A 27,719-nucleotide genomic window follows, 5' to 3' on the forward strand; every position below is an offset into this window, starting at 1 on the left:
TGTGCCCGTGTAAAGAACAAGACAATTAAAAGGCAACAAAGCATAGCACAGATGGGCGGGCCTGGATGCCTGGGTTCCCCTCAGAGAAACAGCCCAGCCTGGCTGACGCGGTGTGAAATCGACACCCGCCCCAGGGGTGGGACTGAACCCAGGAGGAAGGTGAATCACTCTCCACGGGGAAATCGAAAGTTAGATGCAGGCTGGGGGCGGGGACTGGGTAGAAGTTGTGGAGGTGGGTGGGAGGGCTAGTTATGGGGGGACAGAGGATGGGGGGGTTAGGTCCAGGGGACGGGGGGGGGGGGTTGGGTACAGGACATGGGGGGCTGGAGGATGGGAGGACAGGGGGCTAGTCACAAGGTTTGGGGGCTGGGTATGTGTAGGCTGTTGGAGCAGGGACTGCAGGGTGGGATGTGGGGGGGATGAGGGCTCTTCCCCCTCTCTGGGGTGGGGGAGGGACATAGAGTCCCCTCGGACTCCTGGGTTCCTGCTGGGATCGGCCGTCGCTCCATTGGAGTCAATGGGGCCAGATCCCAGCTCGGGTCAATACAACTTTCTCTGAACATTTTCCTCCAGCCTTTCCGTGTCAGACCCGTTTGCTTCAAGTTCAAAACACAGCCCCCACCCCCACCCCCTCCCCAATTTAAGAGGCCAGACTCAAAGTTGTGGCTCGTGAAATCAGCGGCTTCTGGGACATGCCTCCATTGGGGCTCTGCAGTTACGGCCCATCCCTCCCGTGTCCCATGTCTTGCCCCCTGGAAACAGCCCCACACCGTGGGGGTCCAGCCAGAGCCAGAGGTTTATTGCAAGCAAACAAGGCACGAAGAGCCAGGTGCGGAGATAAAAGTCCCCCAGTCCAGCCATAGCCTTGCCCTGAGTGTAATTAAAATCCCCCCACACCTAATCCAGCCCCCGCCTCCCTGCTGCAACCCACCAGCCCGCACTCCCCTGCCAGAGCTGAGGAGAGAACCCAGGAGTCCTGTCTCCGGCTCTCAGTCCACCCTGCTCTCAACACCAGACCCCCCCGCCCCTCCCAGAGCCAGGATGGAACCCAGGCGTCCGAGGGATGGAGATCAGGGCCAGATTCCAATCTCTGTGTCCCCAGTGTGAACCCGGAGGCCGACTGATTCACTTCAGCATAAGTAAAGGAAAACTCTGCCCCAACGTTTCGTTTTCCCAGTGGGGCTGAGTCCTCCACAAACTCATCCCTGCTGTGCCTCAAAGGGGAGCTGAGAGCCCACGGCCGATTTCCCCCCGTCCCCCAGAGTCTCCCAGCTGCATCCCAGCACCCTGAACCTAACCACCTGCACCCAGCTCCCGCAAACCCTCTGCCTCCCTGCAGCACCCTGTACTCATCCCCCCCCAGCAGCTCCTACCCCCCAGAGCCCTGCCCCCTTGGGCCCAACTCCCCACCCAGCGCAGACGGCTGGTAACGGGGCAGACAGACACTAACTCGGGGCCCCTGCCTCCCTGTGTCTCTGGCCACAAGTTGCTGTTTGTGAACCCCTCAAGATGTCCCCAGAACACTCACACACAGACACACAGACACACCCTTCCCAGAAGACCTTAACTTTCGATTTCCCAGTCAAGGGTAACTCAGACTCCTCCAGGTTTCTGCCTCTCACCGGGAAGGGGTGGAGAAAAGGGATTGTTGAAACGTGGAGTGATTCTGCGATGAGAACGGGCCTGGATGGAGTCACAGAGCGTGAAGGAAGTTCACATATGCACCTGGCCCTCATCCAAATTAGGCTTCAGTGTAGCCAAGTTTAACAGGACCCAGGAGTCCTGGCTCTCAGCCCTGCCTGTTCTAACCCACCAGCCCCCACTCCCCTCCCAGAGCCGGGAGGGAGAGAACCCAGGAGTCCTGCCTCCCAGTCCCCGCCTGCTGTAACCCACCAAACCCCACTCTCCCTGTGAGAGGTTGTATCAGCCCTCCCACTCTGATGATGCAAGTGCCTTGGGGCCAAGAGTCCACACCCCTCACCCTTGCTGGGCATGTGCCCGGTGGCGGAGGGAGCGTATAAAAGGGAGCAGCTCGGCTCAGTCTGCCCTGGCTGGAGAGGAGAGTGGACGTGCGCCGCGAGCCCCTGCTGAGAAGCCGCCGGGATTCCAGACCGCCAAAGCCGAACCCCCAGACTGCGGCGCGGGAGCCCTGTCAGTCGCGGGCCCCGAAGGGGGCGTCGAGCTGCGACCGGTGGGAGAGACGCCCGAGGCGGCACTAAGGGTAGGAAGTGGCCCAGCAGACGTCTTTGAGTATGCGGAGACCTGACCCCGGGTAACGGGTTTCATAGGGTCCTGGGTTGGAACCCGGAGGATAGGGTGGGCCCAGGTTCCCCTACCCTGCCCAACTCGTGCCAATAGGCAACGCTGACTCGGGAGAAAGGGCGGCTCCTTTGAACCCCTGCCAGTAGCACCGCGGCTGCTGAGTAAACTGCCAGAGAGGGGTCAGCCCCTGTGACAAATAAAGTCTGGGGATACCCCCCTTTGATGGACACCCAGCCAGCCAGTTAACTGTAAAATCCCTCTTGGTAACTGTGTCACCTCCATTTCCCCAGCCAGCTCCAAACTGAAACCCCCTCCAGCCCTGTCAGGGTTCCTTCCCCACTCTGAACTCGAGGGGAGAAATGTGGGGACCCGCATGAAAGACCCCTTAAGCTTATTCTTAGCAGCTTAGGTTAAAACTTCCCCAAGGCACAGATTCCTTTCTTGCCTTGGGATCGCTGCCACCACCAAGTGCTTTAACAAACAAACAATCAGGGAAGGGACCACTTGGAGTCCTATTCCCCCAAAATATTCCCCCAAGCCTACACCCCCTTTCCTGGGGAAGGCTTGAGCACATATCCTCACCAATTGGTTACAAAGGGACGACAGACCCAAACCCCTGGGTCTTAGAACAATGGGAAAATCAGTCAGGTTCTTCAAAAGAAGGATTTTATTTAAAGAGAAAAAGGTAAAAGAATCACCTCTGTAAACTTAGGCTGGTAGTTAACCCTACAGAGTAGCAGAAAATTCAAAGAGCCCAGAGGAACCCCCTCTAGCCTTAGTTTCAAAGTGACAACAAAACAGGGATAAACCTCCCTCTAACAAAGGGAAAATTCACAAGTTGAGAAAACAAAGGTAAACGAAAACACCTTGCCTGGCTGTTACTTACAAGTTTGAAATATGAGAGACTTGCTCAGGAAGATTTGGAGAATGTGGGTTGATGTCCGGTCCCTCTTAGTCCCAAGAGCGAACGGCCACACAAACAAAGAACCCAAAACAAAACCTCCCCCCCCCCCCCACCCCAAATTTGAAAGTATCTTTTGTCCCCATTGGTTCCTTTGGTCAGGTGCCAACCAGGTTACTAGAGCTTCTTAACCCCTTACAGTTAAGGAGGAATTTAGGCTCCCTCTACGGTTATGACAAGCCCCTCCTCTGGCCTTTGTCTCTTTCCCGGGCCAGGAGGCCACCTGATCTCTTTGTTCTCCAACCCCTTCAGTTGGCACCTTGTAGGAGAGGGGCCCAGGCCATCAGTTGCCAGGAGATAGACCCCTGCACACCCCTGCCCCTCTAGGGCTCTGCAACAATCACAAACCCTTATCCCACCACCAGCTGTCCCTTACCAGGTCCAAGGGTCCCCTCACTCTCCTCCCGTACAGCAGCTCGAAAGGGAAGAACCCGGTGGATTCCTGGGGCACTTCCCTGTACTGCAGGTGGGGCAGGTCCTTGTCCCAGTCCCGCGGATGCTGATTCATAAAAGTTCTCAGCATCATCCCCAGGGCCCCATAAAATCTCTCCACCACCCCGTGGGACGGAGAGTGATCTGCAGAGGCCCAGGTGGGACAGACCCCACATTTCTCCCACAAGCCCCGGAGCAGGGCTGACATGAAATTGGACCCCTGGTCTGTAAGGACCTTGCTGGGGACCCCCCCTCTGCTGAAGATGGGCAGCATCGCGTCTGCCCTGGGGTCTGCCTCGGTGGAGGACAGAGCCACCTCCTCGGGGTAGCATGTGGCGAAATCCATCCCCACCAGGACGTATTTCTCCCCCGACCGGGTCGCCTTGCTGAGGGGCCCCACTATGTCCATAGCCACCTTCCGGAAAGGCTCCTCTATGATGGGCAGGGGCCTCAAGGGGGCTTCACCTTACCCCGGCCTTCCCACCCCCCGGCAGGGGTCGCAGGACGTGCAGTGCTGCTGGATGGTGTCAAAGACCCCGGGCCAGTCAAGGTTACGTAGCAGCCTCTGCCCGGGTCGCTGGATCCCCTAGTGTCCCGAGAGAGGGACATCGTGGGCCAGGTACGATAGCCTGCGGGGATACTTCTGGGGCACCCCCAGCTGCCTCCGGATCCCCCACGACTCCACTTCCCCTTGGGGAGCCCATTCCCGGCACAGGAATCCCTTCTCCCACGGGAATCTCTCCCGGCAGCCTTCCCGCAGGGGCTTCTCCACGCCATGGCCAGCAAGTTCCCTCACTCCTCCACGGAGGGATCCTTCTGCGGCTCGGTCTGGAACCCAGCGGCTGGGGAAGGGAGCGGGACCTGTTCCCTCTCGCGGGCTGGGCCTGGGGTCACAGCCCCGCTGAGCCCTGTCCCTGGTTGCTCCCTCCCTGCCGTGGGATCACTTCCCAGCAGTGCCTCTGGACCAGGCACACCTGGTTGGCAGCCGACCTGCCCTGCCTGTGGGTCCCCCCCTCAGCTGGGGTCTCAGCTCCCCCCGTGCTCAGCGCTGCCCTGGCTGTCCCAGGGGGGCTAGGCAGCGAGCTCGCTGCTTTGGTCACAGCATCAGAGCCAGCGTGAGCCCCCTCTCCGGTGTGCAGTGGGGTGGGGAGCATCTCTCCCTCCCACCCAGCCCCAGGGCTCTGGTTACAGGCAGGCAGGTATCTGGAGCCTAGCCGCTCCTCCCCGCTGCCAGCCAGGGCATTTGCATTTTCACTGACCATTTCAGTCTCAGCCAATTGGTTCCCTGGATTCAAATTCAAACCCTCGGCCATTACCGGAGCAGGGCCTGGATCCTGTCCCAAAAAGACACAGTCACTCCTCAACAGGACTTCACAGCCAATATCCTGGAGAACCCCAACGGACCAGCCAGCCCCACCCCTCCTGGGTCTGCACAGGGATCTGGGCCATAGGCAGGACAAGGGGCTTCGTCCCTGGGACCTTCACCCAGCTCACCCAGCCCCTCAGCATCTGGTGGGGCTGCACCCCCCGGGGCCTGACAACAGATCTCTCTGTCCCAGCATCTCACCACGCCAGGAATGTCTCCCCATTTACCTTCTGCTCCCACTGGGAGTCCGAAGGGCCTGAGCCCAGGAGACTCCCACAGACATATAGGCCAGGGCCAGGAGCGGGAGCCTGTCCACCTCCCCGCCCATCTGGCTGACGGCGTCTATGGCCTTGGGACCCAGCAAGGGAGCTAGATACTGGGGCTTTTCTGCCTGCAGGGTCCCCCTGGTTCAAATCACCAGACTGCTCAAAGGCAGTGAGGGGGGCATCCCCATTCCCCCCCCTTAACCAGGGGCAGCAATTTAGTCTTGAGGTTCCCTGCGGAACTGGCCCCCCGGGGTCGATCCCCACTCACCCCTGAGAGGTCCCCTAGGCCTCTCCGCTCCCCCACCGTCAGCTCATGCTGCTGCTTCTCCTGCAGCTCTTTCTCGGGATCTCGCTGTCTCTCATGGTCCTCTCGCTCCTTCTCACTGCCCTCCAGCTCTCTCAGACTCAGCTCCAATCCCATCTGTCTCAGATCCTCTGTTGGGGAACCCGATCGTGAAGACCCCCGTCTGGTCGAGGACAGGAGTCTTGGGGATGCCTGGCTACCGCTCCAGCTGCTCCCAGATCCTCTTGTAGCCCCATTTGGGGTCAGGAATTTGCTCCTTAGAGCGGTCATCGTCTTCCAGCCGCACGATTAACTGTGCTTTGGTGAACTTTCCAATGTGCAGCCCTCTCTTTCTGCACACGGTTACAATGTCCTTCTTAAGGAGATGGTGACAGGCCACCACTCCGCCCTTCCCTAGTTATTGTGGACTCGCAGGCCTGTGTGCTCTTAGCTCCCCATGGTTTCCAGGAGGAACCCCTAGTGTGCCAGCCCTTCTCGAGGTCACCACCTCTCTCCCAGGGACAAGCCGCAGACTCCTCCACCCCTGAGACCGCTCGCGGCAGTCTCCAGGGGGACCCTGTTGCCAGCACCCAGTGCCGAGAGGCTAAACAACAGCAGGGGTTGGTTCGCTACCTGGTGTGCGTCACCCAATCATCACAAAGGGGTGGAGAAGCAGAAAAGTTTATTTGCAGCTGGGTACAGGGAGAATAGAATCTCAAATCCTGCACCCAGAGCAGGAAGTTACACAGGCTTTTATACATCCTTTTTTTTTTAGCATACTTATTTAATAGCAAGCTGCCCTAAGTATTCATATAGCCAGCCAATCCAGTTCCCAGCTAGTTTCCTTGTTTTCTGTATTATTTGTTAAACCATACATAAAGCTGCTTTCTTCAGCATTGTTTTTTTATATTTGCCCTGTTTGGCCTTGTTTAGTTTCAGGCAGTCTGACTCTGCAGCATATTGTTGTAGATCCTCAGCAGAACTGCTGCGAGTGCCTCCAGGCGGGAGGGCCAAGGACACTTGGGCCTAGTACGCAGAGCTGCTGCGAGTGCATCCAGGCCGGGGGGGCAAGGACACTTGGGCCTAGTGCGAGGGGGCTTCATTGACACTCGTGGTCTTCCATCCCCTCGAGTTACCTAGTGGCCATGCCCCAGTGTCCCCAACAACTCCCTCCTTTGAGAACACTCAACAGCCTTGGCTCTGAGTTTTTTTACTTGGGCTACTTATTTCTTTACAATAGGACTTCGCATAAGCACTTTGTGATAGCCCTGAAGAGAATGACTTATTAACTTTTGCAAAAGGGCCCTAACACATGATACTGCACAGCATAATACCAGTAATACAAGCAATACAAGAAAGAGAAGTTTCAATAACAGGCTAAATAAACCACCAAGCCAAGACAACAAACCCCAGCCTGAAAACAAGGTTTGAAAGCAATCGCTCTTGGGGGCAGTATAGGCAACCTGTGCTCCGGCTCGGGCATGGGCCTCAGCCTGTACCACCTTCTCATAGATCTCATAACTGCTATCATTTACATATACACAACATTGGAGCCCGACGAGGGCACAAACCCCTCCTTGGGATGCCAAGAGATAGTCCAAAGCCAGCCTGTTTTGGAGGGAAAACGTCCTGAGCTGCTGTACCTCTTTATTTAATGTTTTTACTGCTGATTTTAAATTACTAACCGAGTCCTTTAACTTTAAGGCCACTTTCTCAAGTACCATTTGCAGCCTTACAGTATAGCGGCCTACGCATGCCATGGCTGGCCCGGAAAACAGTGGCGCTATTCCCAGTACAGAGCACCCTACAAGCTTCTCGGTTGTGAGGGAATTCTTCATATTGCCCTCCAAGGCCATAGTCAGTCTCCGCAGGGTCTTTTCTCTTGACTCAACAGAGGTGTCTCGGGCATTTCTAATCTTTCCTTTGGGCAGTGTGGCAGTTATTGACAGATGAGGAACTCCATGAGCTATATAACAGCTACCTGTCCAGATGGCTGGCAGCACCTTGTAAGCCTTTCGACCACATACAAAATAGTGACCCTTTAGGGCCCAGTAAGGACTGTTTCTTAAGGGGATTCCTGGGCTATTTAAGGCTGCTTTGGCTGCTTTTTCAAACAGTTCATATGCCCCTAAGGGGGCATCCCATCCTCCTGATTGGGTACCAGTGGGGGCGTTTCTAATTGTGCCATTCAAATTACATTTGCCATAGGGACCACTACAAACCCACCATTGGCTTGCTACATTGGAGATGTTAACTGGACGGCAAGTTAGATTTCCAAACCCCTTTTTCGTGGTAAGATTATTTGTAAGAGTTTCCCTAAAAGGGGAGGAACCATTACACCCACACTGTTGGCCTCCCCTGTTGGTCTTTATCCAATACCCATCAGCCCACTGTGTAATAACACAGGAGCTTTTTCCCACAGGACGCCCATAGTGATCAGATTGGTTTCGGGTAAAACATAACACTCCCTCAGTGAGTACTGCAACTGAATACTCCTGGTCCTGATAGGTGGCCTCCTGTAAAGAGGTCTTATTCCAGAACGGCGAGTCCGTTCTTTCCTGCTCTTTGGTGGCGGCTAATTCTGCTAGGGTCAGGGGCAGCATGTTAAGGGGCTTTCCCGCTTTGGGGGACAGTGGAGTCGGAGCACATACCCGGCAATCAGTCTGGTTTGTTAAAGTAGCAACGTGGTGCGCAAGCAAAACAAAGTAGTTATGCTCCCGATATGCACGGTTTGGAAATACCAATACAGAGAATAACAATGTTACCCAATTAATTATTACCAGAGTCTTCCCAACCCAGGGTCTCCAGTACCTGGGTGGGCCCATTTTAGCATTACGGTGCCCGCTATTTGTGTCTTTTAAACAGTAGCTTTAGCCCGAGATCGTCACTAGATGAGGAGTCAGCAGGCTGGACGGTCCACTGTTCTGCTGACGAGGGGGTGGGTACTGCCTTCAGACGAGAGTGATGGATCCAGTTCTTGTGTCCCTCAATCTTTGCCGCTGTATGGGAGATCAGCAGGACGGTATAGGGTCCTTTCCACTTTTCCTGGAGAGGCTCGTCTTTCCAGGTCCGAACAAGCACGGAGTTGCCGGGCTGTAAGGAGTGGATGGGAGAGTCCAAGGGGAGAGGCTGGGAATCCTTGGTATACCTGTGAAGAGACAAGAGAACAGCAGACAGGGAACACATATACTGTGACAAAAAACCATTACCTAGCTCCCATTCCCCTGACAGAACCGGGGTGCCATTCATAGGCCATGCCCTTCCAAACATAATTTCAAAGGGACTAAGCCCTAATCTACCCTTTGGGAGAACGCGGATACGGAGTAGGACGAGGGGCAAAGCATCAGGCCATCGCAGTGAGGCTTCTTGGCACACTTTTGAGAGATGCCGTTTAAGGGTCTGATTGGTACGCTCCACTACCCCACTGGCTTGCGGTCTCCAGGGTGTATGGAGTTTCCAGGGGATCTGTAAGGCATGTGAGATGCTTTGAATGATTTTTGACGTGAAGTGTGTCCCGTTGTCAGATTCCATCCACGGGGGAGTCCAAAGCGAGGAATGATCTCCTTAACAAGCTTGAGGGCCACCGTTCTGGCAGTGCAATTACGGCATGGGAAGGCTTCTGGCCATCCGCTGAACCGATCCACTATGACAAGGAGATATTTGAACCCTTGGGTCCGGGGAAACTCAGTAAAGTCTATTTGCCACACTTGTCCGGGGCCCGGAGTGGGTTCTAGGGCAGCTGGTGGCACAGGATGTCCCGGTCGGGGGTTATTCTTTTGGCAGACTAAGCAGTCCGCTTGTACCTGGGCAGCCAGGGGTCGGAGTCCGGAAGTGATAAAGTATTTTCCCATTAGTTGGATAAGTGCTTCCCTGCCAGCATGAGTGGTTTGATGTAGTTTCTGCAGCACCGGCTGGATCAGGCCCTTTGGTAGGAGGACCTTCCCTTCTGGGGAATGGAGCCATCCCTCCTTTTCCCGGAGACCGAGTTTGTCAGTTAGCTGTCTCTCCTCCCCAGAGTACTGAGGGGTTGGAAGCTCCCGTACTGATGGGATAAGGGCATGCATATGGGCGTTCTCAGTCTGAGGGGATGGCAGGGTGGCAGCATGCTTAGCCTCTCTATCTGCCCGGGTGTTACCTCTGGCCACGTCTTGATCCTCCCTTTGATGGGCTTTACAGTGTACCACCGCCACTTCCGAGGGAAGTTGTACGGCTTCTAGGAGCCGGAGGATTTGGGGCCCGTACTTGACTGGGGAGCCTTGGGCTGTCAGCATTCCCCTTTGCTTCCAGAGGCCAGCATGAGCATGCAGCACCCCAAAAGCATACTTTGAATCAGTAAAAATGTTGACCCGCTTTCCTTTTGACAGTTCAAGTGCACGGGTCAGGGCTATTAGTTCGGCCAGCTGGGCAGAGGTCCCAGCAGGCAAACCTTCAGCTTCCACGGTGTCATGGAGGGTCACAACAGCATAACCCGCCCTCCTTTGCCCATCTATTACAGTACTGCTACCATCAGTGTACCACTCATAATCTGCATTTGGGAGGGGTACATCCTTTAAATCCGGACGGCTGGAGTACTGGGCATCTATGATCTCTAAACAGTCATGTTTCTGTTCCTCTGTTTCTGGCAAGAGGGTGGCTGGGTTAAGAGAGGGGCAAGGCTGTAAGGTGACTTCAGAGTTCTCTAACAGCTTAGCCTGGTACCGAGCAATCCGAGCCTGGGTGAGCCAAAGCCCTCCCTTTGCATCTAATACGGCTCGGACCATATGGGGAGTATAGATTTGCATAACTCCAAATGTTAGCTTCTCGGCTTCCTCAAGCACTAGGGCAGTAGCTGCGACCGCCCGTAAACATGCCAGCCAACCCTTTGCAACCTGATCCAGTTGCTTAGAAAAATAAGCCACGGGACGTCTCCATGCTGTGTGAGCACTCCTAGGGCCAGCCCCTTTTGTTCATGTACATACAACTGAAACGGCTTAGAGAGATCCAGCAGGCCCAGAGCCGGGGCTTCCATCAACTTTTTTTTTAAGATTTTAAATGCCCTGTCAGCCTCTGGGGTCCAATAGAAGGGGTCATGATCCGCTCCTTTTACACAGTCGTACAGGGGTTTAGCCCACAGTCCAAACTCTGGGATCCATATCCTGCAAAAGCCTGCCATACCCAGAAATGCACTGAGCCGCTTACGATTACTTGGGGTAGGAACTTGACAGATAGCTTTCTTTTTTTTGCTTGAAAGCTGATGCTCCCCTTGCTGTATGTGAAACCCGAGGTACCGTACCTCTCGGAGGGCGATTTGAGCCTTACTCCGTGCTACCCGATATCCCCGGAGTCCAATAAAATTCAGGAGGCTCACAGTGGCTTTAAGGCAGGGGGTTTGACCCACAGTGGCAATTAACAAATCATCTACATACTGCACAAAGAGGGCCTCCTCATTATCCCACTCCTCTAGGTCCCTGGCCAGAGCCTGGCCAAAGAGGGTGGGGGAGTTTTTAAATCCCTGGGCCAACACTGTCCAGCAAAGTTGCTTTTTAACCCTTTTTTGGTCCTCCCACTCGAAGGAGAAGATCTCCTGTGACGGGGTGGCAACTGGGATGGTAAAGAAAGCATCTTTCAGATCGAGGACTGAAAAATGGGTATACTGTCCCCCTATAGAAGCCAATAAGATATACGGGTTAGGGACAAGAGGGTGCAGAGTCTTAACCCGTTCATTGACTGCCCTTAGGTTCTGTACCAGCCGATACGTGCCATCAGGCTTCTGTACGGGTAGAATGGGAGTGTTCCAGGCTGACTGACATTCCCGGAGAATACCATACATTAGGAATCGATTTATAGTTTCCTGTAAACCTTTTCTGGCTTCCCTCTTGATTGGATACTGTTTTACTTGCACTGGGCCTTTTTTTTGGTATGAGCTGAATAGTAATGGGGGTCTGGTGGGTGGCCTTTCCTGGAATCCCTGATGCCCACACGAGGGGGTACACCTGGTCTTCCCATGGGCTCCATTCTGGGGCTTGCATGGCTGAGGGCTCAACTGCAAGGGTCATGATCCATGCATTCTCAGGGGGTAAGGTAAGGGTTATTTCATTCTCAGTAAAATGCAGGGTGGCACCGAGGCGACAAAGCAGATCCCGTCCCAGCTGAGGTGTTGGACACTCGGGGAGGTATACCAGCTTGTGGGATATAGTCCTGTTTCCCAAAGCGCATTCCGCTGGGGCATACACTGGGCACTTGGTGTCCCTGCCTGTGGCTCCCACCACGGTAAGGGAATCTGCTACTGGCAACTGAAGGGGTCGATTTACAGCAGTTCGGGCCGCTCCAGAGTCCACTAAAAAATCTATTTCTGAGCTTCCCACCCGCATCTTTACTCGGGGTTCCGGGGGTAGAGTGGTCCGTCTCCCCCGACACCCCTATTCCTGCTCCGCCATCGCCATCACCCCCCTTTTCTTTCCTCTTTGGGCACTCATTTTTCCAGTGTCCCTCCTGTCGACACAGGGCACACTGGTTGCGACCCAGTCGTCTCTCCTGCGAGCCCGGACGTTCGTGTCCACGGCTCCTTCCTTCCCAGCCACTTCCCTTAGTGCCGGCCTGTACTGCTGTTACCATCAGTTTTACTTGCTTTTTTGTTTGTTTGTTTTTTTTAGACTATAAGCTCGGTTTGCAGTCTTTAAGATTTGTGCCATGGTCATGCCCATTAAATCCTCCTTTTTTTGTAACTTTCTCTTAATATAAGGGGCTGCTCTGCTCATAAAAATTCCCTTAATAATTGATGCAGTTGCCTGATTATCGGGGTCTGCATTAGTGTTCTGTCGAATTGTGTCCCGAATACACTGTAGAAAGGCCCCTGGGCTTTCTTTTAAATCCTGCATTATTTTATATGGCTTTGCCCAATTATTATGTCGGACAGCTGAGTGACGGAGTCCATGCAAAAGCAACTCCTTATAGGAGGTAAGGCGGGTCATATCCCCATGATCATTTGGATTCCACCTGGGGTCTGCTTGGGGGACTTGTGCATCCGGGTCAGGGACATTAATACGATCCCGGTCGCACCGTTTCTGCGCCTCCTCCCTTGCCTTGGACACAACCTGTTGTCTTTCAACCTCAGACAATAGGGTTCGCAGGAGGATGTTACAATCATCCCAGTCCGGCTTGTGACTACTGAGGCACCCCTCAAAGACTGATATAAACCTGCTTGGGTTGGTGGAAAACTCTCCTGCCTGTGCTTTGAAAGCAGCCAAATCCACAGGATTAAAGGGCACATGAGTATAAACCTGCATAGTCGTGGCCGGACGCCTGTCCGATCCAGACCGGGCGACTTTAGTTTCGGTGATTAAGGGGTATAGGCCAACCATTGGGGACTTACACGGTGTGAGTGTTGGGGCCGAAGGGGACACCGGCTCTGCCATTACAGTGGGGGTGGGGGTCTGGGGACTAACGTTAGCTGCTACCGAACCAGTCGGAGTCAGATTACAGTGCTGTAAAATATCTGGTCGAGTACATAAAGTCAGAAATAAATGCGCATACATATGTTCATTCCATTTCCTTGTTCTCTGACAGAACAGGAGTAAATGAAGGATCGTGTTGTAATCAATTGACCCTCCTGGTGGCCACCACTCCTGGTCCTCTAGTTGATATTGAGGCCAGTCAACTGTACAGAATCATTTTAATTGGCTCTTAGTCATTGGATCCGCACCAAATACCTTCCAGTTTGCTAGAATGCATTCTAGGGGCGTACACCATGCCCTAACCCCCGAGCTCTGTCCCTGTCCCATACCTACAGGGTAACTCTGGGCGTCCCCAGGTTCCAACAGAGCATACAATCCGGATTTCAAAAGGTTCCTACCTTATGCAAGGGATCGGTTCCTCACCGTCGTCTGCAGCTGCTCCTCCCGTGTGTCCAAGGGACCGGTTCCTCACCGTCGTCCACAGCTGCTTCTCCACTATATGAGTGAGTTGCCCCATTGTGCCCTCTGGGGTCGATCAAATCGCGTCTCCTCCGAGGCCCCGATGAACTCACCGGTGCGCGCTGGGCGTCGGTTCTCGCCGCAATCCTCGACCTCCAGGAGGGGTCCAGGCAAGGCTAAATAGCAGCCTCGTCGCCCACCCAGGGACGCCAAAAGCTGTTGCCGGCACCCAGTGCCGAGAGGCTAAACAACAGCTGGGGTTGGTTCACCACCCGGTGTGCTACACCCAATAATCACAACGGGGTGGAGAAGCAGAAAAGTTTATTTGCAGCTGCAAAAAGGTACAGGGAGAATAGAATCTCAAATCCTGCACCCAGAGCAGGAAGTTACACAGGCTTTTATACATCCTTTTTTTTTAGCATACTTATTTAATAACACTTGGGCCTAGTGCAAGGGGGCTTCATCGACACTCGTGGTCTTCCATCCCCTCGAGTTACCTAGTGGCCATGCCCCAGTGTCCCCAACAACCCCATTACTGCGACAGTCCTTCTCGCTGGTCACACTGGCCTTCTCGCTGGTTCCCAGGGGTTAAGCGTAGCTCCTTCGCCCCCTGAAACCGCTCCTCTCTGAGCATTCAGCATGCCGGGTCTCATTAATCCCCCTTTGTTTTACTGCTCCCCAGTCACTTAATGCAGGAAGCCCCTCCTCTGGCCTTTGTCTCTTTCCCGGGCCAGGAGGCCACCTGATCTCTTTGTTCTCCAACCCTTTCAGTTGGCACCTTGCAGGGGAGGGGCCCAGGCCATCAGTTGCCAGGAGACAGGGTTTCGGCCATTCTCTGTGCAGACCCCTGCCCTCTAAGGCTCTGCAACAAGCACACACTCTTATCCTACACCTAGATACTTCAGAAATGCATGGGGAAACTGAGGCACCCACACAGTATTCAGAGAAAATATTAAGAACTTTCCCACTTCGTTACACCTGGAAACCAGGCCTTAGAGAAACCCGGTGCCATGGAAACCAGGCCTCAGGGAATCTGGGTGCCATGGAAACCAGGTGCCATAGAAACCAGGCCTTAGACAAACTAGGTGCCACGAAAACCAGGCCTCAGAGAAACCAGGTGCCATGGACACCAGGCCTTAGAGAAACCAGTTTCCGTAGAAACCAGGCCTTAGACAAACTAGGTGCCACGAAAACCAGGCCTCAGAGAAACCAGGTGCCATAGAAAACAGGCCTTAGATAAACTTAAGTGTCATGGAAACCAGGCCTCAAAGAAACAAGGTGTCATGGAAACTAGGCCTTCAAGAAACCAAGTGCCATGGACACCAGGCCTCAGAGAAACCAGGGGCCATAGAAAGCAGACCTTAGACAAACTAGGTGCCACGAAAACCAGGCCTCAGAGAAACCAGGTGCCATAGAAACCAGGCCTTAGACAAACTTAAGTGTCATGGAAACCAGCCCTCAAAGAAACAAGGTGTCATGGAAACTAGGCCTTCGAGAAACCAAGTGCCATGGACACCAGGCCTCAGAGAAACTAGGTGCTATAGAAAGCAGACCTCAGACAAACTAGGTGCCACGAAAACCAGGCCTCAGAGAAACCAGGTGCCATGGACACCAGGCCTCAGAGAAACCAGGTTCCGTAGAAACCAGGCCTTAGACAAACTAGGTGCCACGAAAACCAGGCCTCAGAGAAACCAGGTGCCATAGAAACCAGGCCTTAGACAAACTTAAGTGTCATGGAAACCAGGCCTCAAAGAAACAAGGTGTCATGCAAACTAGGCCTTCAAGAAACCAAGTGCCATGGACACCAGGCCTCAGAGAAACCAGGGGCCATAGAAAGCAGACCTTAGACAAACTAGGTGCCTTGAAAACCAGGCCTCAGAGGAACCCGGTGCCATGGAAACCAGGCTGTACAGAAACTGGGCCTGAGAAACCAGGTTTCAACGACAACAAGCCTCTGGGAAATTGGGTGCCATGGAAACCAAGCCATAGGGAAGCCGGGCGATGCAGAAAGCCGGCATCAGGGAAACAGGGTATTTTGCCAGCCAGGTGTCAGGGAAATCATGTGTCATGGCAACCAGATCTCAGAGACACTGGGCCATGGAGAAACCCAGCCTCAGGGAAATTGGGTACCATGGAAACCAGGTGTCAGGGAAAGGGGGCAGCAGAGAAAAATATTGCCCCAAAAGGCCAGTGAGACACCAGGCCCCAGAGAAAGCAGCTCATGGAGTCAGCCGCCAGACAGCGAGTCCGTTTTTATTACTATCTGACAGCAAACAAGGAGCCGGGCACTGTAGGTAACCCCACGTGGGGCCCAGTAACGGGTGATTATATAGGACCGTGGTTCACAGCCAGGGGTCCGGGGCTCCCTGGGGGGCTGCGAGCAGGTTTCAGGGGGTCCTCAAAGCAGGGCCAGCGTTAGACTCGCTGGGGCCCAGGGCAGAAAGCCAAGGCCCCACCGCATGGGGCAGAAGCCTGGGGCCCTGAGCTCTGCCACCCAGGCTGAAGCCAAAGCCTGAGCAACTTAGGCTTAATTCACCTTTCCCTCCCCACGGGGGCTGGGCTTCCCCTCTTTCTCTGTTATGAGATCCCGCGCAATTTCTCTTCTTCATTCAATCCTACTCTCTCTCCTTCTGGAAGGAATTTGACTTAGGTTTTAAAGCTATATCAACACAGCTACGTCGCGCAGCAGTGTGAAAAGTGCACACCCCGGACCAACATAGCTATGCCAACAAAACCCCAGTGTAGATGCAGATATGTCGACGGAAGAGGGCTTCCATCAACATAACTAGCTTTGTTCAGAGCGGTGGTGTTCCTGCACGGACAGAAAACCCCTTGTGTGTGACCCTGTCTGCACTATGGGGCTATGCCGGGATAGCGATACCAACATACCTAAGCCGGTATCGTCTCTGTAGTGTAGACATACCCGTAGACAGCAGGACATTCTGATTAAAAAACTAGCTTGACACAAAACAATATTGTCCATATTAAATTGAATTAAAACTGGCTAATTGATCCCCAAGTGTAATTCTTACTGGGGAATCATCACTTAGTGGGGGTGTTTTTAGTGAGATCTCACAGGGATTTTTTCTACTCAAAATCTTTATCAATGATCTGGAAGAAAACATAAAACTGTTGCTGGTAAAATGTACAGATGTTACAAAGACTGATGGGGAGGTGTATGCTGGTGTAACATCTGTACATGTGGATCATTCAATAATCTGGGTGCAAACAAAAACCCTGCATTTTAATATCGGCAAATGCAAGGTCAAAGATCTAGGAACAAAGAATGTAGGCTACACTTACAGGGTGCAGCCGTGTTAGTCTGTATTTGCAAAAAGAAAAGGAGTACTTGTGGCACCTTAGAGACTAACAAATTTATTTGAGCATAAGCTTACAGAGTGGGGGACTGTCCTGAAAAGCAGGGACTCTGAAAAAGACTTGGCTAAAGAGAGCTAATGTGATCCATGGATGTATCAAAAGGGGAGTGGACAGAGGATACTACCTCTCCGTCTATGGCACTGGTGAGGCCAATGCTGGACACTATGGCCTGTTCTCAGGTCCACATTTTTAAAAGGACAGAGAAGACATATGAAAATAAAAACAGAAGTAAAAATATATAGAAAGATCAATCCACAAAGGTAGTGAGGTCCCTAGTTTCCATCTGGTTTAGAGAAATTTAAGAAGCTCAATCTGTTTATTTACGATTCTACACAAGAAGTAAATCTCTGATAGTAGAGGGCGCTTTAATCAAGCAGACAAAGGCTGAACAAAATCCGAGGACTGGAAGTTGAAACTAGAAAAATTCAATCAGGAAATAAGGCACAGATGTTTAACGATTAAGGGTAATTAACCATTGCAACAGGTTATCATGTGGTGTGGTGGGATCTCCATGATGGGAACTTTTAAGTTAAGATTGGATTGGTCTTTCTAAGAGATATGCTCTACTTCCACCGTAAGTTATTAAGCTTGATTCAGGAGTCACAGGATAACATTCTCTGGCCTGTGTGATACAGGAAGTCAGGCTAGATTATCACTGTGGTCCCTTCTGGATTTAACATCTATGACAAATGGACAAGATGAGTTTAAATCTTCTAGTTATTGGGAATGTTTTTGTTTTAGGGTCAGAGTTGAGGACGTTTGGGTGTGGATCACTGACATCAGCTGACCTGTGGTGATTGACACTAGTTGAGGATCTGATCTGACTGGTTAGGTTGATGTCAAAATTGTTTGTTACGTCACCTTATCTTGCAGTTACCTTAGTGGGCAGTGTTTGGGTGCTTTTAGCCAGGGTGGGATTGTTTTGGCTGGTTCTGAAAGGCATTCAGCAAACTTAACTCTAAGTGACGGAAGTTATTTGCGTGGGAGAATAACTAATAATAACTAATCCCAGTCAGGCGGCCGGAATTGCCCTCAGAGGGAGCGCAGCTGGGAGTGGGGAGGAGGCTCTGTATCCAAAACAGCTGATGTTACAGTGCCTGGCCCAGGCTCCCAAGGGGAATTTCCATGTCCTCGATATGTTGTTGTCCCTTCCTTTCAGAACCAAAGACCTTGGACGGGAATATCAGGCAGCTCGGGCCGGGTGAAGGGCCTTACACCCAGCGCTGTGTCTCTCCCCTCCCAGCACAAGTGGCAGGCACAGACCAGAACTGACCCTCCTTTCCCTAACTCTGTGTCTGCAATAAGTGACACAGCGGTAGTTGAAAGTGGATAATCCAGTTTTGCAGGTCTCATTTGATTTCAAAGTCCATGTTGATCAGAAAAAGCCCAGTCCCAGTTCCGAGCAGCCTCTCTCAGATGGTGTCTGGTGTCATTTGGAAACTGCAAGTTTAATGAGGATAAAGGCGTTGGCCCTTCCCAGGCTGGGGGAGAGGACAGAAATTGGGGAGATTTCAGGGCTCCTGGGAGCCCACCTGTAAGCAGATCACATGTCTTGGGGTTACTCTCTTTTTGTCACCATCTAGTGGGGTTGCCAAGCCTCCAGGATTGTCCTGGGGTCTCCAGAAATTAAAGCTTAATCTTTAGTTAAAGATTATGTCATGTGATGAAACCTCCAGGAATATGTCCATCCAAAACTGGCAACCCTACATCTCATGTTCCCCTCTCTTCTCACGGAGAGAGGTGCAGCCAGAATTGGACAGGTGAGAGTACAGCACCCACCATGTGGGGACATCTGAGCTCATCCTGTAGGTTGTTTTTAACCCTGATTTGGGGCAATTCTCTGAAGTTGTGGCGTCCCATGAGGCCCTTCTTCCTCCAGCCATGCCCATTTCCACCATCAAAGAGGCTCTTGCTGCCTGGAGAGACTTGTGGGTCACCCCTCTGCTACTTCATGGTTTAGGCAGAAGTGGGGACTTATCTCAGCGATGGACCCTGGAGTTCAGGTGTTCCTAGGAGTGACACAAAGGGCAGAGATAAGGTTGCTTGGGTGGCCTCAGCTGTGTATTTCCAAACATACCATGGTTTGTTTCTTTCCTTGAGGACCAGGCTGTCTCCTGTTTTCAGTTGTTCTAAGGAGGGTGACACATAGTTGTTTGGGTGAACTTATCTGGGCATTTCTGGTGTTTATCTCCTCGAGCGTAGCCATAACTTGCAATGTCCAGGTTTTCTCTGGTCTTTCCCTTCCTTCGAACAAAGCACAAACTGCAGACAGCTCCCTCCCCAGCCCAGATCAGCAGTCCCAGCCAGTGACCCACCGGGCACCTGCTTGTGAGCGACAGAGCTGGCTGGTCACAGGGTACTGCTGGTACCCTGGCAAAGTGTGTCCCCCTCTAGCAGCTGGTCCATATAGCAGATAACAGCCCATCACTGCTGACAGCTCATGGTATAAGCCAAACTCTAAAGCTCCTTAAAGCAGGATCCAGTCCCGCTGCTCCAATGACTCTTCAATTATTTATCCACCATGCACCCCTCCCATTGGCTGGCTTAGGTGGCCCCCTGCCCAACCTACTGGCTTTTGTGAATCGCTGTCTCTGTGCCCAGCTCTCCCCAGGCGTTGTATAGGAGACCAGGTGCCAAACTCAGGAGCGGTGAATGGCAGGGATCTGCCAGACACCGGAAAGTCGGGCGTGGTGACACGCAGCGTCACCGCGCTTCGTTCCTTTGGTGCCTCTGCTCCCAAACTCTGCACAAGCTGAACATGTCCTGCAGCCACGTAAACGCAGATCCTGCTCTCAGTCCACCGCCTCCTCCAGAGCCCCACCCCTACCCACTTCTTCCCACTCCTGCCCCACCTCTCCCCCAAGCGCACCGTGTCCTCGTTCCTCCTCCTTCCCCCCCAGAGCCCCCAGCACACTGCAAAACAGCTGATGGCGGCGGGCGGGAGGTGCAGGGAGGGAGGGGGAGGCGCTGATCTGCGGGGCCCACCAGCGGGCGGGAGGCATTGGGGGAGTTGGGGGGAAGCTGATAGGGGGGCTGCTAGTGGGTGCTCAGAGCACCCTCCATTTCCCCCCCTTGGCTGCTCGAGCCCCAGAACACCCACAGAGTCAGCGCCTGGGCCCCTGACCAGCCCTAATGTTCTCCAGTTGAAATGGGCGTCTCTCGTTTCCTTCTCAGGACCTGCTGGAGCAGGGCAGGAGAGAAGCTGAGCAGAGCCCTTGGGAGGAGGACGCCCCAGAAGGACCGAACTGAATCCCTGTGACCTGCGTCTGCTCCGCCCTGCGAATGCGACGGATGAGCTGAGAGCCCGTTTCAACCCTGCTCTGCAGGACTCCGACCTAGAGCCCCACTCAGGGCAACACAAAACCGGATCTTGGCCCGTGGTGCGGGTGCATCAGAGGGGAGAAGGGGGGCGGAACGGGCAAGTGACCAATAGGGCTGTGGATCGGCCTTCATCAGGGTCCAACCCAAAGTCTGTGAGTGGGATAAGTTGCACATCACAGCGCAGAGAGTGACTCACCAGCAGGAAGCACCCAAATCCCGGAGAAGCTGCTTCGACTCAGTCCAGCAGGGAGCCCTTATGGGTGGGGGCAGCGCCAGGATGGCCGACAGCAGCGAGGGGGCAGAGCTGACGCTCACCTCAGGGGAGGAGGAGTGTGAGATGCGCGTGTGTGACACTGATGGGGAGCCCCGGGGCCATGTCGCTGAGCCCACGGGGGACGTGTGTCTGGCCAGGTTACGCGCCAGCCCCCAGGCGCTGAGCATGGAGAACCTGCAGGGAGCGCGGGACGGACTGGAGCAACGCGGGGAGCTGGGCGAGGAGCTGGGCAGCTGCCTGGACCTCGCCCTGGAGAGGTTCTCCCGGGAGCCTCGGTGCGTGCAGGAGAACGCCATGATGCTGGTCCAGTGGGGTGAGGAGGAGCTCGTGTTCATCTCTGAACAGGGGCAATGTGAGATGTCGGTGCTCCTTGCCGATGGGGAACCCCAGTATCACATCACAGAGCTGGGAAGGGACAGGCCAGTGACTTGGTCACACACCAGCCCAGAGCCGCTGAGTGTCGCAGACCTGGCGAGGGTGCGGGACAGACTGGGGCACTGGGGGGCGCTGGGCGAGGAGCTGAGAATCTGCTTTGGGGAAGCCATTTCCCAGTTCAGCCGGGAGCCCCGGTGCATGCAGGAGAACGCCAGGATGGGGATCCGGTGGGAAAGGGGGAGCCTGGAGTTCCTGTCAGGGGAGGGGGAGTGTGAGATATCCGTGTGCTACAGGGACGGGAGACCCCAGTACGATATTGGGGAGCTCCCCGTGCATATGTACCTAGATCGGTTACAAGCCCACCCAGAACCACTGAGCACCGACACTCTGTGGAGTGTGTGGGACAAACTGGGGTCCTGTAAGGGGGACACTGATGATCTTAGAGCCTGTTTTCATCACGCCTGGGAGGGTTTCCGCCAGGAGCCCCGGTGTGTGCAGGACAACGCCAGGCTGCTGGTCCAGTGGGGCAGGAGGCAGGTCAGGTTCACCTCGGGGAACGGGGAATGTGAGATCACAGTGAGCTGTGAGGACGGGAAAGCCCAGTACCGTGTTGTGACGATCCCAGAGCACGTGTACGTGGCTCAGCTACGCGGCCGCCGCCTGTCACTGAGCGCTGACACCCTGCAGAGAGTGTTGAGTGAACTGGGGTCCTGTCATGGAGACACTGGTGCCCTGAGGGCCTGTTTTGACCGAGTCTGGCAGGGTTTCCGCCAGGAGCCCCGGTGTGTGCAGGACAATGCCAGGCTGCTGGTCCAGTGGGGCAGGGGAGAGCTGAAGTTCGTCTCCGGCGAGGGGCAGTGTGAGATCTCCGTGCTCCTCACCACTGGGGAACCCCAGTATCACATCACAGAGCTGGGAAGGGACAGGCCAGTGACTTGGTCACATGCCAGCCCAGAGCTGCTGAGCGTCGCAGACCTAGCGAGGGTGCGGGACAGACTGGGGGACTGGGGGGCGCTGGGCGAGGAGCTGAGCAGCTGCTTTGGGGAGGCCATTGCCCAGTTCAGCCGGGAGCCCCCGTGCGTGCAGGAGAACGCCAGGGTGAGGTTGTGTTGGGGCGGACAGAGCCTGGAGTTCCTGTCAGGGGAGGGGCAGTACATTTTCTCTGTTTCCTATCAGGAAGGAAATCCCCGTTATCATTTTCATATTGAGACTCTCCCAGGGCACTTGTATGTGGCCCGGTTACATTCCCGCAAGGACCCGCTCAGTGCTGACAGCCTGTTGAAATTTCACACTGAGCTGGGTCTCTGTCGGGGGGACACTGCTGCGCTGAGGGCCCGATTGCACGAAGCCTGGGAGGCCTTCAGACGGGAGCCCCGGTGTGTGCAGGAGAACGCCAGGCTGCTGATCCGCTGGGACGGGGGGGAGCTGGAGTTAGTGTCTGGCCAGGGGCAGTGTGAGATCTCCGTGCTCCTCGCCGATGGGGAACCCCGGTATCACATCACAGAGCTGGGAGGGGACAGGCCAGTGACGTGGTCACATGCCAGCCCAGAGCCGCTGAGCATCGCAGACCTAGCGAGGGTGCGGGACAGACTGGGGTGCTGGGGGGGGCTGGGCGAGGAGCTAAGCAGCTGCTTTGGGGAGGCCATTTCCCAGTTCAGCCGGGAGCCCCTGTGCGTGCAGGAGAACGCCAGGATGAGGTTGTCTTGGAACAGGGGGAGCCTGGAGTTCTTGTCAGGGGAGGGGCAGTACATTTTCTCTGTTTCCTATCCGGAAGGAAATCCCCGTTATCATTTTCATGTTGAGACTCTCCCAGGGGACTTGTATGTGGCCCGGTTACGGTCCCACAAGGACCCACTCCGTGCTGACAGCCTGTTCAAATTTTACACTGACCTGGGTCTCTGTCGGGGAGACACTGCTGCGCTGAGGGCCTGCTTGTACACAGCCTGGAGGGGATTTGGCTGGGAACCCCGGTGCGTGCAGGAGAACGCCAGGCTCCTGATCCGCTGGGACGGGGGGGAGCTGGAGTTCGTCTCCGGGCAGGGGCAGTGTGAGATCAGCGTGTCCTGCAGCGCCGGGGAGCCCCAGTACCACATTACAGAGAGAACCCGGGACGTGTTTGTGGCTTGGACACACTCGCACCCAGAGTCGCTGAGCATCAGTAACCTGGAGAGGGTGCGGGACAGACTGGGGTGCTGGGGGGTGCTGGGCAAGGAGCTGAGTGGCTGCTTTGGGGAGGCCATTGCCCAGTTCAGCCGGGAGCCCCCGTGCGTGCAGGGGAATGCCAGGATGAGATTGGATTGGGACATGGGGAGTCTGGAGTTCCTGTCGGGGAAGGGGCAGTGTGAGATCTCTGTATCCTGTCAGGAAGGAAATCCCCGTTATCATTTTCATGTTGAGACTCTCCCAGTGCACTTGTATGTGGCCCGGTTACGGTCCCGCAATGACCCGCTCAGTGCTGACAGCCTGTTGAAATTTCACACTGAGCTGGGTCTCTGTCGTGGAGACACTGCTGCTTTGAGGGCCCGATTGCACAAAGCCTGGGAGGGGTTCAGCCAGGAGCCCCGGTGCGTGCAGGAGAATGCCAGGCTGCTGATCCAGTGGGGCAGGAGGCAGCTCATGTTCACCTCGGGGAACGGAGAATGTGAGATCTCCGTGCGCAATGGGGACGGGAAACCCCAGTACCATGTTAGGAAGATCCCAGTGCATGTGTACGTGGCTCAGCTACGCGCCCCCGGACAGTCACTGAGCGTAGACACCCTACAGAGAGTGTTGAGTGAACTGGGGTCCTGTCACGGAGACACTGGTGCTCTGACCGCCTGTTTTTACCAAGCCTGGGAGGGTTTCCGCCAGGAGCCCCGGTGTGTGCAGGAGAACGCCAGGCTGCTGATCCGGTGGGATGGGGGGGAACTGGAGTTTATCTCCGGCCAGGGGCAGTGTGAGATCTCGGTGCTCCACGCCGATGGGGAACCCCAGTATCGCATCACAGAGCTGGGAAGGGACAGGCCAGTGCCTTGGTCACACGCCAGCCCAGAGCCGCTGAGCGTTGCAGACCTAGTGAGGGTGTGGGACAGACTGGGGCGCTGGCGGGGGCTGGGCAAGGAGCTGAGCAGCTGCTTTGGGGAGGCCATTGCCCAGTTCAGCCAGGAGCCCCGCTGTGTGCAGGGGAACGCCAGGATGAGGATCAGGTCTGATGGAGGGACCCTGGAGCTCCTGTCAGGGGAGGGGCAGTGTGAGATCTCCGTGTGCTGTAGGGACGGGAGACCCCAGTACGAGGTTGGGGAGCTCCCCGTGCACATGTACCTGGCTCGGTTATGTGCCCGCCCAGAACCACTGAGCACTGACGGCCTGCAGAGAGTGTTGAGAAAATTGGGGTCCTGTCAGGAAGACGTCGGTATCCTAAGAGCTTGTATTTCCCACGCCTTGGACCAATTCATTCAGGAGCCCCGGTGTGTGCAGGAGAACGCCAGGCTGCTGATCCGGTGGGGTGGGGAGGAACTGGAGTTAGTGTCTGGCCAGGGGCAGTGTGAGATCTCGGTGCTCCTCGTCGATGGGGAACCCCAGTATCACATCACAGAGCTGGGAGGGGACAGGCCAGTGACTTGGTCACACGCCAGCCCAGAGCCACTGAGTGTTGCAGACCTAGCGAGGGTGCGGGACAGACTGGAGGACTGGGGGGCGCTGGATGAGGAGCTGAGCGACTGCTTTGGGGAGGCCATTTCCTGGTTCAGCCGGGAGCCCCCGTGCGTGCAGGAGAACGCCAGGATGAGGTTGTGTTGGGACAGGGGGAGCCTGGAGTTCCTGTCAGGGGAGGGGCAGTACATTTTCTCTGTTTCCTATCAGGAAGGAAATCCCCGTTATCATTTTCATATTGAGACTCTCCCAGGGCACTTGTATGTGGCCCGGTTACATTCCCGCAAGGACCCGCTCAGTGCTGACAGCCTGTTGAAATTTCACACTGAGCTGGGTCTCTGTCAGGGGGACACTGCTGCGCTGAGGGCCCGATTGCACAGAGCTTGGGTGGGGTTCAGCCAGGAGCCCCGGTGCGTGCAGGAGAACGCCAGGCTGCTGATCCACTGGGACGGGGGGGAGCTGGAGTTCATCTCTGGGCAGGGGCAGTGTGAGATCAGCGTGTCCTGCAGCGCCGGGGAGCCCCATTACCACATTACAGAGAAAACCTGGGACATGTTTGTGGCTTGGACGCACTCGCACCCAGAGCCGCTGAGCATCAGTAACCTGAAGAGAGTTCGAAACAGACTGCGGTGCTGGGGGGCGCTGGGCAAGGAGCTGAGCGACTGCTTTGGGGAGGCCATTGCCCGGTTCAGCCGGGAGCCCCCGTGCGTGCAGGAGAACGCCAGGATGAGGTTGTGTTGGGACAGGGGGAGCCTGGAGTTCCTGTCAGGGGAGGGGCAGTACATTTTCTCTGTTTCCTATCAGGAAGGAAATCCCCGTTATCATTTTCATGTTGAGACTCTCCCAGGGCACTTGTATGTGGCCCGGTTACATTCCCGCAAGGACCTGCTCAGTGCTGACAGCCTGTTGAAAATTCACACTGAGCTGGGTCTCTGTCGGGGGGACACTGCTGCGCTGAGGGCCCGATTGCACAGAGCTTGGGTGGGGTTCAGCCAGGAGCCCCGGTGCGTGCAGGAGAACGCCAGGCTGCTGATCCGCTGGGACAGGGGGGAGCTGGAGTTCATCTCTGGGCAGGGGCAGTGTGAGATCAGCGTGTCCTGCAGCGCCGGGGAGCCCCAGTACCACATCACAGAGAAAATCTGGGACATGTTTGTGGCTTGGACGCACTCGCACCCAGAGCCGCTGAGCATCAGTAACCTGGAGAGGGTGCGGGACAGACTGGAGTGCTGGGGGGCGCTGGGTGAGGAGCTGAGCGGCTGCTTTGGGGAGGCCATTGTGCAGTTCAGCCGGGAGCCTCGGTGCGTGCAGGAGAACGCCAGGATGTGGTTGTGTTGGGACAGGGGGAGACTGGAGTTCCTGTCAGGGGAGGGGCAGTACATTTTCTCTGTATCCTATGAGGAAGGAAATCCCCGTTATCATTTTCATGTTGAGACTCTCCCAGTGCACTTGTATGTGGCCCGATTACGTTTCCGCAATGACCCACTCCGTGCTGACAGCCTGTTGAAATTTTACACTGAGCTGGGTCTCTGTCGGGGAGACACTGCTGCTTTGAGGGCCCGATTGCACAAAGCCTGGGAGGGGTTCAGCCAGGAGCCCCGGTGCGTGCAGGACAACGCCAGGCTGCTGGTCCAGTGGGGCAGGAGGCAGCTCACGTTCACCTCGGGGAACGGGGAATGTGAGATCTCTGTGCGCAGTGGGGACGGGAAACCCCAGTACCATGTTAGGAAGATCCCAGTGCATGTGTATGTGTCTCAGCTACATGCCCCCGGACAGTCACTAAGCGTAGACACCCTACGGAGAGTGTTGAGTGAACTGGGGTCCTGTCACGGAGACACTGGTGCTCTGACCGCCTGTTTTTACCGAGCCTGGGAGGGTTTCCGCCAGGAGCCCCGGTGTGTGCAGGAGAACGCCAGGCTGCTGATCCAGTGGGGCAGGGAGGAGCTGGGGTTCGTCTCTGGCCAGGGGCAGTGTGAGATCTCCGTGCTCCTCGCCGATGGGAGGCCCCAGTATCACATCACAGAGCTGGGAGGCGACAGGCCAGTGACTTGGTTACACTCCATCCCAGAGCCACTGAGCATCGCAGACCTAGCGAGGGTGCAGGACAGACTGGGGTGCTGGGGGGGGCTGGGCGAGGAGCTGAGCAGCTGCTTTGGGGAGGCCATTTCCCAGTTCAGCCGGGAGCCCCAGTGCGTGCAGGAGAACGCCAGGCTGCTGATCCAGTGGGGCACGGGAGAGCTGGAGTTTGTCTCCAGCCAGGGGCTGTGTGAGATCTCGGTGCTCCACGCCGATGGGGAACCCCAGTATCACATCACAGAGCTGGGAAGGGACAGGCCAGTGACTTGGTCACACGCCAGCCCTGAGCCGCTGAGCGTTGCAGACCTGGCGAGGGTGCAGGACAGATTGGGGCGCTGGCAGGGGCTGGGCGAGGAGCTGAGCAGCTGCTTTGGGGAGGCCATTTCCCGGTTCAGCCAGGAGCCCCGCTGTGTGCAGGGGAACGCCAGGATGAGGATCAGGTCTGATGGAGGGACCCTGGAGCTCCTGTCAGGGGAGGGGCAGTGTGAGATCTCCGTGTGCTGTAGGGACGGGAGACCCCAGTACGAGGTTGGGGAGCTCCCCGTGCACATGTACCTGGCTCGGTTATGTGCCCGCGCAGAACCACTGAGCGCCGACACCCTACGGAGAGTGTTGAGAAAATTGGGGTCCTGTCAGGAAGACGCCGGTAACCTAAGAGCTTGTATTGCCCACGCCTTGGACCAATTCGTTCAGGAGCCTTGGTGCGTGCAGGAGAACGCCAGGCTGCTGATCCAGTGGGGTGGGGAGGAACTGGAGTTAGTGTCCGGCCAGGGGCAGTGTGAGATCTCCGTGCTCCTCGCCGATGGGGAACCCCAGTATCACATCACAGAGCTGGGAGGGGACACGCCAGTGACTTGGTCACACGCCAGCCCAGAGCCGCTGAGCGTCGCAGACCTAGCGAGGGTGTGGGAGAGACTGGGGCGCTGGGGGGGGCTGGGCAAGGAGCTGCGCCACTGCTTTCGGGAGGCCATTTCCCGGTTCAGCCGGGAGCCCCCGTGTGTGCAAGGGAACGCCAGGATGGGGATCTACTGGGACAGGAATAGACTGGAGTTCCTGTCAGGAGAGGGGCAGTGTGAGATCTCTTTGCGATATAGGCACGGGAGAGCTCAGTACGAGGTTGGGGAGCTCCCAGGGCACATAAACCTGGCTCGGTTACACACCCCACCAGCGCCAGAGCACGAACCCCCTGAGACGCCGCATGATTGA

The 27,719-nt window shown here is 55.6% G+C and overlaps 1 protein-coding gene across 1 annotated transcript; it reads left to right on the forward strand.

Annotated features, from left to right (window-relative positions):
* The first annotated feature begins 1,774 nt into the window (after positions 1-1,774).
* Positions 1,775-27,719, forward strand: LOC122462816. Its single transcript, XM_043527621.1, has 2 exons — positions 1,775-2,221; positions 20,015-27,719. The coding sequence occupies exon 2, from the start codon at positions 20,418-20,420 to the stop codon at positions 27,717-27,719; it is 7,302 nt and encodes a 2,433-aa protein (XP_043383556.1). The 5' UTR covers positions 1,775-2,221; positions 20,015-20,417.

The sequence above is a fragment of the Chelonia mydas genome, chromosome 14, assembly GCF_015237465.2.
Source record: "Chelonia mydas isolate rCheMyd1 chromosome 14, rCheMyd1.pri.v2, whole genome shotgun sequence".
In the NCBI taxonomy this organism is placed as follows: Eukaryota; Metazoa; Chordata; order Testudines; family Cheloniidae; genus Chelonia; species Chelonia mydas.

Bases quoted from the DNA above. Each gene is read 5' to 3' on its own strand.
- LOC122462816 (XM_043527621.1), top strand. From the start codon at position 20,418: ATGGGTGGGGGCAGCGCCAGGATGGCCGACAGCAGCGAGGGGGCAGAG.